The following is a 12,753-nucleotide window of genomic DNA, read 5'->3' on the forward strand; positions in this document are numbered from 1 at the left end:
TAAATAACTTATTTTAAAAAGGAATATAGAAAAAAAAAAAAAAAAAGGTTTTGATTTCATAGTCCCCCAGATATCTTTAAAATAGTAAAATAGACAGGATCCAAGCAACTTCTGTAATTTTCATTAGAGGAAATTGTAAATCCATGGGCAGAGCCTGAATTTCTACGCACCCTTTGTTGTGCCAAAAAGGTTCATGCTTTCATTTTGTGTAATTTGTTATCCAGATGTCACAGAGGTGAAACAATAGATACCCTTTTCTGAGGCTGCTGGAGGACACATCCTAACCCAGGGGTGGCATTACTGAGTTTTTACAGCTTCTGAAAAAAATTACTATCGTTTTGTGCTCTGGGAGGGGGTTGGAGACCAGTCCAGTTTCATGCTGGGACTTCCAGAACACTGAAGTCAAGCCTGTGTTGATGTGACCTTGGGAGCAAAGAAAATGTCCAGGCTTGGTGGTAAACGGACACAATTCTGCTGTGCTCAAGCTTCCACTGACTTCAGCTTTTATTTCTGCAACAACAAATCATGATCAGGCACTTCTACTGCTTCTCTCACTCATGCTCACAGAGGTGAGTGTTGCTTTCTCTGGCACAGCAGCAGAGAGTTCTGCAAGCAGTGACTGGGGAGAAGGGAATACTGAAACCCTTATAGAAAGATTATGTCCTCATTGCATCGCACAGCTGTTCACACTGTGGCATGTTTCTCTTTTGCTGCAGAAGAAATTGAAGTGAGGAGCAAACAACAGAAGGGCTGGGCTTTTATCTCTGTGACTATGTAGATCCATTAGCCATCCATTTCCTACCTGTAAACAAACCCAGCAATCCTGGAGGCTTGACAAGATGTGACATCTCTAATCCAGAACTTAATGTGGCAAATTGGACTAAAGAAAAACTAACAAGCAAGTTTTGTGGCACAAAGGGGATTAGAATTTGACCAATGTTATACCACAATTCAGAATCAATTTGAGTGACGTATATCACCTACAGATCAAAGAAGAAATTATCTGTAATGCTTATGGCGACTAATTTTGTGCCTCGGTATTGATTTTAACACCATTTTACTTTGCTTAGGCCTTCAAGTTTTTCAGGAGCGATACTGCTCTAGGTATAAAGGAGAGCTCTGTTTGGGAGTGTTAGAATAGCCTGTCATTGCTCTAGGAATGGAGGCTAGGCTCTAGGCTTAGGAAAACAATTGTCCTTAAGGAACACAACTGAAATGTTCACCTTGATTTGTAATTAGGCATAGAAAGATTTTTTCAGGAAGAAGATGGAGTAGCCAAAGCTATAAATTCCTCAGGAGCAGTATACTTGCCTGCTTGGTTCTTACACTGGGAATGGTGCTAGGAAACAAGTGAGGAACCCCAGTCTGAAGGCTGGGGGAGAAATACCTCATACACTTAGCAAGAAACTTGAAAATATTTTAGGTATTTGACCATTTATTCCTAAGACTGAGAGACAAAGAGCAAGTAGTGATTAAGAGAACAAGGACAAATAACATTTTCCCACTGGCCGTACATGCACATCCTGCACAACTGTCAAGAATTAACAGTATAATTTATGCAAATGAAAAATTTCATAGGAGTCCCACTAGTTGAAATGAGCTGGTGAAGTGTAAAAGCACTGTTTTTTAAGTTATCCCACCAGAGTGCATCCATTTGTACAGGCAGTAGCACTCAGCAGCACATCAATTATCTCACGTATTTCCTTGGTCATCCAAGTGTACCTTTGGCTGGCTGCAGAATGTTGCTTTTCAAACCTTAAAAGTAAGCTGAAAAGTTGCGTTTGACATGGGACAGATCTGTGGCGGTTCCTTTAACTAGAGACTGGACACATTCCTAAATTTGGGAAGATATATTTTGTCAGTATACCTTGCAATTTTGTAAAAGAAAGACAGAAGTAGTACTATCATGGGCATTCAGGCCCCATGGAAATAAATTTTACAGCTGCCTTCAGCTGAAGCATTCCTGATTTTACCATCACCTGTGCGCTATGTAATGTCTCTGAGCAGCTCTAAAAAGCCCATGTGTTTGGAAGTGTTAACATCATCCAAATTTCGATTTCCAAGTCACAACATATAATGATCATAATAGCACCATGACTGGAAAACAGTTAGCGACTGCTAATTTTGAATGTGTTTACGGTTTGATCACGCAAGCCTTGTCGCAGTGTACATTCCCTCAGCTCCTCCAATTAGCATGAATTTGGACCTCTCTTCTCCAAGCAGCCACTGATTTTTCGTAAACCTATAGGAAGGTCATTGTGTCATGCCTCTGCCACTGTCAGATTTGAGGAAAACTGCCCAGTGAGTGCAACAGTTGCTGGAAGAAAACAACAGAGGCACCTTTGGAGAGTCACTGTACTCCACAGCCTTCATTTCCCTAGAAACTACCCTAAGGATTGATACTACATATTGTAACTAAACTTGCTGTAAATATGCTATAGAGGCACATTTTGTTGTTGTTGTTGTTGTTGTTGTTTTCCTAATATTTTAATTCTATGTAAAAATATGCAGTAGCATGCTAACTTCTTTGTAACAGCCTTGTATAATGACATTCAATACTTTTTTGTAGTAAGACAGATTCTGCTTTACAGACAAGTTTTGAAGGCAATGCCTGGATGATTGCTAGCAGAAAAAAAGTGCCAGATCTGTGCCCTGATGGCCACATGGCTGTGCCACCTAACCCTTGTACCAGCATAAGTGTCTCTGAGAGAGAAAAACATTTCAGGTTCTCTCCCTGCATCTTTGGCTGTCTCCAAGCAGTTGCACAGCTAGTCAATTTGTATGATTTGCTGAAATATTCACCTACAGATTATACATAATTTCTGAAATATTGTCAAAGCTTTTAATATAACAAAAAAAGTGCCTCAACTTTCTCCACAAATACTTTTTTTTTTCTTTGTATGATGGAAACAGAAATGCACCATGGGCTGAATCCAATATTTTGACAGAACTGTCATCCAAACACTCATCACTCTGACACTTTCCTCACTTTTTTCACACTGAATAGAGTTACTCTGAGGCATAGTGGTAATGTGAATAATTGCAGTGTGGGAGACTCTCAAGTTCAAAGCCAATCTTGTTACCTTGCTGTGTGAGTGCTAGTTGTTAAAATTTGCTCCGGTTTCCTATTGTGTGCAAGAATACTAATTACTTTAGCAGCACGTATGCATTCTGTTTTCTCTGTTTTAAAAGGAGATTATCGTGACTAGAAATGTGAAAGTATAGTCATCCTAGGTAGATTGGACGGCACTTAAGCAATCAGATGGTAATGCAGTCTTGTAAAAGTAGTTTTAGGGAAATATTTCAAGCTTTATTCACTCAGTTAGCATTCTCAAGAGCCAAAATATAGCTTTTTTTTTTTTTTTGCTTTTTTTTTTTTTTTTTTTCTGCACAATTGAGTCTTAAATATTGCATCAAGACACAACAAAACAGGTTTTACTAGTCCTGTAACACTGCTTAAAGTTTCTTTGAAAGCAGCACATTTGCTATCAGCCACTTAATGCATCCATTAGTTGACCAATTAAAGAAATGTCTGAGAGCATCTTAAGTCCATTAGACTACAGTTGTTGATTTTTTATTTATTTATTTATTTTGTGTGTGTGTGTGTGTATGTGTGTATGTGTTTTTAAGGGAAATTCATTTTAACAATTTTTTTCCACATAACCCCTGGTCTGTTTCAATGAATTGTTTTCTTCTAATGGAACTGTGAAAGGAAATGCTACTGTATCACAGAAGAGGCATTTTAAAGGATTTTTAAGGGTTTCAGTTGCGTTTGCTTTGCTTTTAAGGGTTTCAGTTGCATTTGTCAAGTGTTAAATATTTCATTTTTTTCTATCTCCTTTCTGGCTGCATTTTTTTAAATACCTCTTCCCCTCATTCTTTTCTTTCCACTCATGACACTCTCCACCTTCATAATTTCTTCTAAATTGTTCCTTTCTTAAATTTGACACCTCAAATCAGCAACAACAGTTATCTTCAAAGTAGATGTACCATGTCTGAACGGTATCCTCCTTATCTTTGAATCATTTCCCAGTAGAGTTTATCTTATTTTCCATTTTATTTGTTTGTTTGGTAGGTTGGTTGTGTTTTTCCTCTGTAAAAAAATATGTTTTCATATGAACAAAACAGTATGGTCCACTGCGACTTGCTTTGACTTATCTGCCACAAGCATGTAGTATTTATTTGGACAAATAATTACTAAGTTAGTCTGAAAGGCTTGACTACTCCCCTTGGCTGCTCCCAATAACCTCAGACCATTTCTGAGAAGAGAGTCAACGGTTATAAACTCTATCATGCAAATTGTCATGATTTTTGTAATCCACAATTGCTGAAACAGACGTGAGACAGCAAATAAACAGGCTTCTAGAGAGGAGCTTGGTGCCCCATGCCTGTCAGAGTTCAAGAAATGTTTGGATAATGCCCTCAAAAATATGCTTTAACTTTTGGTTAGCTCTGAAGTGGTCAGGCAATTGGACTAAATGATATGTGTAAGTACCTTCCAATCGATCTGTTCTGTTCTGTTCTGTAATGATATGGATAACCTAATGCAGAGACTGCTCATCAATTACTAAATAAGGGACATAGCAGTAGCTGCTCATTCACTGTCTTCTAGGATTAATTGTGTCTCAGAGAAGCACTTTATGGACATGAGATGAAGAAAAAAAGGGAGTAAATACTAGGTGTTTTCTTAAAATGGCATCAGTGACAGGTGTCAAAGAAACTGATGCAAAGCCTGGGGGCTTCCTTTCCACAGACCTGTTTGTGTACACGTGCATGTCTGCACAGTGTGTGCTGACTTGTTTTAAAATAAACCACCTTTGCCACAAAGGCATGAAGGAGGTGGAACAACACATCACCTTCAGCATTTGGCATATGTTCAGTGGGTTTGGCTCCTAGCTTTGCTTTTTGCCGCAGAAAGAGAGCACAGGAGTTGTGGAAGGTGATGTCAGGGAATTGTCAGGAAAATGATGTCAGGAAGCTGGAGGCTAGCAGAGATATGCCTGGGGCATCCAAAACATTTCCTGGAAAATCTTTTTTTTTTTTTTTCCATTAATTTTTCAGTAGTTTTATTTACCAGTTTTGTCCCTCAAAGCCACCTTTGTGGTTTAAGTGGACAGGCTGTGCTTGGCAGCAACTGAGGCACAGGTCTGTCACCCATAGTGTGAAGCAAAAGGTGTGACTGGCAAGTGAAGCTTTGTTAGAGTTAAGACCCAGGTTATTACTGCACTTGTCAAATGAACAGCTCAACTTCATAGTCTTTAAGGGGATGATTTTATTTTTTGTTTCTTTGTTGTTTGCGTTTTGTTGTTGTTGTTGTTGTTTTGTTCTGTTCTGTTTCATTTTCCCATTAAGTTCTCTAGTCATTCCTAAGTAGTTTGCCAAAAGCAGAACCATCATCAGGCAGAGAAGCCAAACCAGAGTCTTAAGGTTGACTCCTAAAATCAAATAGGTTTTCTGCTCTTCAGATTTTGACTCTCTTCCATGGTGCTGAGGGCTCATCCAGTCATAATGCCACTATCTTTAGTATACTTTGCAGACTTGAGCATACCCTTACACAATATATTTTCTCCTCAGACCACTTCTTCCTACACAAATGCTGACCCACTCCAGCTGTTCTTACAATCTTACAATCTGTAGGTGTATGTGTTTGTTTGGAGGATGGAGGGGTCTTGTAAACTGTAGAGGAACAGCCCCTTTCTGAGATTTCCCAGCTGTGTCTATGTGTGTCTGTATATGACTTCCACAAGAGGTTGTGTGCCCTAATTTAAAGCTTGGTTTCACTAAGAACAAACTTTCAAAAAAATAGCAGTGTGCTGCCATCCCACACTATCCTGCCCTTCCCCTCTGGTAAGAACAGAACAAGTTGCTCCCTTCTTGTACCAAACCCATAGGTCCAGAGGAAAAGGCAGAGGGTCCCAGCACCTCACCTGATCAGGCTCTTATCCATAGAGAACAGAAGGCAAAGGCAGATGGGCAGAGAGAGGATTTCCCTGGCACAGCTGAAATATTCAGGAGGGCTGTAGCTGGTGACACTGCCAGTGAACCCACCCACTCAACTGCTTGTGGGAAAGGTGCTTTTTGTTTCCTTATATCCCTCCACCATTATTATGTACAACTGCCAACATCGGGAGACCCATGAGTTTTGAAAAAACAAATTGCTTATGAAATTACTGGATTTGCCCATGCTAGATTTTATATTATTTTATTCTCTAGGTATCCAGATGGAAGCAACATGTGTGGCGTACTTAAACTACAAATTGGATTTCATCTTTCAGTTCAGAATTTCAACATGTGTAATTTAGCTTGGTACTAGAGGTTCATGCCTCAGAGCAGTGCATTTTGAGGTCACAGACAAAAAGGCAATCTCCAGCTACTTGTATTGTGCTGTATTTTGAACTCTCTGAAAGGAGTCAAAATGGAGAAGGCTTTACTTATTTTTATTAATGTGTCAGATTATCACAAGGTGAATTTCTCTCAAAAAGAGCATAAAAAAAAAGCAAAAAGACCTTGAGGATGTGCAGACAAATTCCTGCAAGCTGCTCTGTGCAGGTCACTCCTCACCCCACCAGGAAGCATACTGGTTGAACAGATACCAGCAAGTCACGTGAAATACTGCAGTTCAGGTCTTTGGAAATTACTTTTATCTTAAATTTGGAAGCTTGGCTTAATTGCGCTAATTATATTTTCCCCTGGGAGCTGATGGATTACTACTTAAAATCTTCCCCCTGTATGTAATGAATTATACTGAGGCTTTCTCTTATTTATACCTGCTAAAAGTCTAGGAAATGAATTGTGATAGGCATTGAGGAAACATATAAGAAATTATGCTAAACCATTTGCTGCATGTCCTTCCTCTATTTATAGGTCTGTTCTCACATATGATGATAATGATGCCATTCTTCTGGAAATAATCGCAGAAACTCCATTTTAATTCTTTCTCTATGGGGATTCCATTCAAGAGAGAGCATATTTCAGACATGCAAGACATCTCCTGCTCCTCTTCACACCGCTCTATTAACATCCATTCTCATTTATTCATTTGTGAACAAAACTCTATAGATGTGGAATTCATTACGGCCACCACACTTCTCAGTTCTAGTGATTTCATCGAATGTAATCATACATATGTCAGAGCTTTGATTTTACTGCTACTTGAGTTTGCTACTGAATGGAAGCAGGGATTAGATGACATCCTAAAGTAGAATAAAGTTCATTTGTCACATTCAACTGCCAGCCACCAGGCTATCTTGTCTTTCATATGGTTTCGGAAAACCACTTTGGCTCCAAGTCTCTGAGTAACCTTCCCTGTCAGGGTTATGAAAAAAGCTTGTAATCAGTATTTATGATTTATATGGAAAGAAAGACAGTCCACTCTGAAAATTAAGCAGCAGAGTAATAGCTGTATTGTTTCTGTCATCTTAATTCCTCTTGAGGATTTTTTTTAATTAAGTCTGAGTTTCTAGTGGGGAGGGGGACTCACAAGGGCTGATTCCTCACCCTCATCTTCCCATCTCCTGTTCTAGTTTTGTCCTGAAATCTTTCTCGCTGGCTTTTGCAGTTCAAGAAATAGCTGAGTTGGGAACAAGTGCATCTCTGGTTCAGCCTTGATGCTGAACTGCCAGCTGGGGACTGTCTGACTCACCCTCCATCCCTCCCCAAAAGTGAGGTCCCTTGCCAATGGAGAATAGGCTCTTTTCTGCAGCCAGGGGTTCAGCACTGGGTGAGAGGTGTACATTTGATCTTCTGTCCAACAAAGGGCAACAAAAATGATGGAGGGACTGGAACACCCCTCTTACGAGGAGAGGCTGAGAGCTGGGAGCATTCAGCCTAGAGAGAAGGCTTGGAGGGGATCTCATTGATGTGTGTAAATACCTGAAGGGAGGGTTGAAAGGGGATGGAGCCAGGCTCTTTTCACTGGTGCCCAGTGCCAGGAGCAGAGGCAGTGGGCACAGACTGGGACACAGGAAGTTCTGTATGACCACCAGGGAGCACCTCTGTGCTGTGTGGGTGACAGCACTGGCACAGGCTGCCCAGAAAGGCTGTGGGGTCTCCTCCTTGAAGATCTCCAAAAGCCACCTGGTCGTTGCCCTGGGCGGCCTGCTCTGGGTGTCCCTGCTGGAGCAGGGGTGGGACCAGGTGGCCTCCAGAGGGCCCTGCGAGCCTCACCAGTGCCGTGATCCTGTGATTTACACTGGGAGAGGTTGCAGAAAGTCTGCAGTAAATTGCTTGAGCAGATGGAAATTGCCAGAGGGGAAAGACCCTCAGGATTTCAAGCATGAGTTGCAGCTGCCAAGAGGTGATATGAGGTGCTGGAGAGTGCATAGCACCAAGTACAGTGAGCTTGGTTAAAGAGGGAAGGAGCTGAGAATGGGGGCCCCCCATCTCTTTACTGTACTGATCTCTGGAGAAGAGGATTTTGAAAGCTGTTAGCACTGTAATTTGTTGGTCTGGTTACTCACTTCTATAAATTACATTCTCTGAAATGCAGTTTCACCAAAACGTGGATTCTTCTTTCAGATATGACAATCATTTCCTCTTAATTAATCTTGATAGTTTGTTCATCTTCCCAGAGCAGATCTTCACGAGGAGAAAGAAATGCACATTTCCTTCAGGAGCAAATTATGAACACACCAAATTGAAAAGCTGCAATGTTCTGTCACATTAACTCGGGTCCTACAACGCAGCAATCACACTTGATAAATGGTGACATTAAGAATAACATTAGAGAACACGTGCACAGGGTTGTGATGGCAACCAGGATATCTAACCACCCCATGTTACATGCATTGCCCTCTTCATTTATGTCTTTGTGAATGATGGACATATAGAAAAAAAAAATCAATATTTTTTCAATTTTTTTTGTCACAGTTAACAAAACATGGGGATTATAACTGGGCCTTCTGTTGAGCTATACCCCTGTACCTTTAGTGCTATGAAAAAATATGTTTTACGCTATGTTAAATATGGAAGTATATAACACATTGTAGCATAATTTAAAAGGTAAATTATTATATATTACATATTTATTTATATAAATTATGTGGGCAGTGTATAACGCTATATATTCCCCGAGGAGTATTTTTAGGGGGTGTCTGTCACTGCTATACCAAAGTGTGAAAACTACTGTGAGCAGGAGGGCAACTTCCTATTTCAGACTGCAAGTGGCAGTGAGAATTATTGTCTTCTAGTTTTGACCTACCTTTCCCCATTTCTGAATTGCTGGTATTCAATGTTTTGTTTAAGCTAGCTGTTGGGATAGAGTTTGCTTATTAAAAGTCACAGACTTTATTTTTAAAAAATAATGCTGTCAATGAATCTCGTAGTGAGTAGTGTTAATGTAGAGTCCTGCAGGTTTCTAACTCGAGCCCAAGCACACGAGGACCTTTTGAGGACTATCATTCATTGCACTCTTAAACACAGGTAGTGGATTTTTCTGGCACCCATGGTGTTATTTTCACCTTTTCATTGCAATCAATAGCAACAGCACTGTTCCACTGAACCTGTGAGGACGCGTTTGGCTAACACTGCTTCCATTATCTCCCCAGTACCTTCTACTCTTCTTTTTTCTTCTATATATATCTCAAATTAAATGTATATTTCAAAAGAAAATATAAATTTCAGAAGAATATATGCCCCAAAATCTTGACACCATATAAGCAGCCATTGTGTTAACACTTCTACTTGTCCAGTGGATGTATCAGCCTCTTGCTTTCACTGTGCTCCTCAAGACAGTTTGCTTGTTGTACCTCTGCTGCAAGCTCAGTGGGGCAGGAACTGTATTTTTGTTCCATATTTTTATGCAGCAGCTGAGACAGAAGGGCTCTGGTTCATTACTCTGGCTCCCACAGTGCGAACAAATTATAATAGTTTAAACACACTTCAGTTTATTTTTAGGCTGGAGGATAATGGTCTGGTTGAGCTGGAGACTGGAGAACAGGGCGGAGACACCCTGTAGTTGTATCTTTTGTTCTTTCTCAAGCCTTTCAGGGCAAACCAGGCAAAAAGCTGTAGCTGGTAAGAAGCACAGGCTAACACTCATGTTAGGGTCTCGGCTTCAACTAGACCTCACTTCTCTGGAGAAAGGGTTTGTACTGGGGGCAATCCTGGCAGGGAGGACATGTGACGTGATTTTGGCAGTGTAAACATGCACCTCCTTGTGTGGTGAAGCAGTGTAGCTGAAGCTGCTGTTCGATGAGGGGAAGCTGCCTCTGGGGAGCAGGATGTTGTCCCCAAGATTACTCACATTTCAATTTCTGTCTCCTTTCTCTATTTTTTTGCAGAGTTAAATGTAAGAGAATCTGATGTAAGAGTGTGTGATGAATCGTCATGTAAATACGGGGGAGTGTGTAAGGAAGAGGGCGATGGCCTGAAATGTGCCTGTCAGTTCCAGGTAAGGACTGCTCACTTTGCCGTTTGTCTTTCTGCTTTTCCAGGCATATTGAAGTATTTACACAGTCACTGCTTTAAAAAATTCACTTATCAAAAGGCACGTATAATCTAGCCAGATGCTTCTTCTTCTAGCTTTTAATTATGTAATTACACCTATTGAGAGAGCATGGGACTGAACTGGACAGGGCCACACTCAGGGAGTAGATAGTGAGCATGGCTTCACGTTAGCTCCCCATGCAGCTCTGTTGAGCCAGTCTGCAGTCCTGAAGAAAGGAAAGCCACCAGGTGCCTGGTGCCCACAGTCCTTGCCATCCACACAAGGGGAGATGGGTGACCTCTGCCTTCCCACCTCGCTCTGTCCTGCCCTAGACCCAAGATGAGAAGGGAGGTGATTAGAGCAGAGCATTCAAGCACTGTCAGACACACTAGGTGATATTTTACAGTTTAAATGTAACATATTACAGAGTACTTACTCTAATATCAGTATTTGGAAAAGTCTTCCCCACTGTGCTGGTGGCTGAACATGCTGCATTAGACCCTGGAAGATCCAAAAGTAACTTGATTATTTTTCTTCCCATACTTCTTTCCTGGAGAGATGGTGAGCTTTCATGGCTCTCTGTAGCTCAGTCTGTTAGTCAAATCAGAGCTGGATTATAGGTAGGGGATGCCTCCTGTCACGCTCAAATTCCATTTCCTTCTTTCAGTAGTCACAGTCTGCAGTACTTTTAATACCTCTGTGCTGAAAATAACATCAGCAACAACGACAATAAGAATAAAATTAAATTGTACCTAAACAGGAAAAAACTACAAAAGTATAAAAATGTACTCTGGCACTGAGTGGGCAGTGAAAATCAGATAATAACAAGATCACCAGTGATCATAAAGCTTATTGAATGAAAATGAGTTTATTGAGTGAATTAGTCCCACTCAGGAAAACGAACAAACAAACAAAATAGTGAAATTTGATTAAAAAAAAATCATAAGAACTTTTAAAAACTAGTAAATAACAAGTTCAATTAGCTTTATTGATTTTTGAGCCTTTAGTTTACAGTTTTTGTAGCAAAAATGGTAATCTCCCTTCCCCCAGCCTCCACATTTTTACAGAAAAGAGAGTAAGGAAATGCTTTGACTTTATAACTTATATCCAGGATGAAAGTATCAAATATTATGAGACTCCTGGTAAAACTGCAAGAGTTAGCAGTGTTAGCAGCCAACCCTGGAGTGGGCTATCCTTCAGTGTTTTAAAAATAATTTTGTGTTCTGTTTCCAATAAATAATAAATCAAGGGGAACCAGAATAGAAGCATTGTGTATGTGATCTTACACTGGTTTTGGATTCTAGTGTTTCACAGCTGGCTTTTGATGTGGTGTCGTTCAGGTGGGTACCTATGCTGAGGGCATCCTGCAGCTTGCACTCCCTAAGAATAATGAGATCTGATTGCCTTTTAAGTGAATAAAAATAAAAATAGGGGAAGAGCTTTATTCATCAGCCTTCACTCTAGCTTTAACTTTTATTTATGATAAACAATAAAATCAAAGCCTAGTAATGATTTAAAAAAAGGCGGGGAGAGCAGGGGGGGAAAACTCAGCCCCAGGCTAAGCAAAGGCTTCATTTACTTTCTGTTGGTAAATTTCTGTAAATTTTATGACTTCCTAATATCTAGGTCACAAGGACAAAAAAAAGGAACTGGTTCGTGTGATAAGCTAATTTTTTTTTGAGGAGCCCATTTTTGAAACCAATGTTATTTTTAAGCTAATTATAAGTTTACTTGTACTTCTTGGAAAATTTATCCAATACTTTAAGAAAAGTGCTTAAGTCTATCCAAGAGGAGAAGGTGTAGTATTTTTCAGGCACAGCAGGTTGAATTCTTCCTGTAACATTCAACCCTGGTTGTTCAGCACAACTTAGCTCCACCAAAACATCCCAGGTAACAAATAGCCAGCCCAAACTTTTAGGTTCTTCAAAGCTATTTGAGAGCCAGCTAATTTATTTATTTATTTATTCATGTTTGCTAACGTTGCAAGGCTTTAAAAAGGAATGAAACAAATTTGTATACAATGGTTCAAGCAAACTCCAGCTAAAGGGAAGAAGTGGGGATCTAATCCTGTTCTCCCTAAGCAGCATTTTCTATTACCCACAATTGGAGAGAGAGCATTTGGCTAAATGGTCCACAGGCCTGGTTCAGTGAGGCATTCTTATATTTTTAAAATTGCAGTTTTTAGAAAAACTGACTTTAGCAAGAGAGTTGCCTAATTAAAATGGTCTCGGGTCCAATGTTGGTCAGGCCAGGCTTCTCCTGTTGGAGGAGGACTGCCGCTGGCTGTGAGACTACATGCTTTGGCTCCCCTGGCTGTCCCACAGCAG

The 12,753-nt window shown here is 40.3% G+C and overlaps 1 protein-coding gene across 1 annotated transcript in view; it reads left to right on the forward strand.

Moving 5' to 3' along the window:
* TMEFF1 (transmembrane protein with EGF like and two follistatin like domains 1) overlaps window positions 1-12,753 on the forward strand; it is a 124,383-nt gene that overhangs the window by 60,305 nt on the left and 51,325 nt on the right. The window contains exon 2 of the mRNA XM_084508636.1: window positions 10,281-10,390. Coding sequence (XP_084364762.1) covers window positions 10,281-10,390 — 110 coding nt within the window. The remainder of the gene's footprint in view (window positions 1-10,280; window positions 10,391-12,753) is intronic.

Source organism: Aythya ferina (assembly GCF_964211825.1).
Source record: "Aythya ferina genome assembly, chromosome: 2".
Taxonomy (NCBI): domain Eukaryota; kingdom Metazoa; phylum Chordata; class Aves; order Anseriformes; family Anatidae; genus Aythya; species Aythya ferina.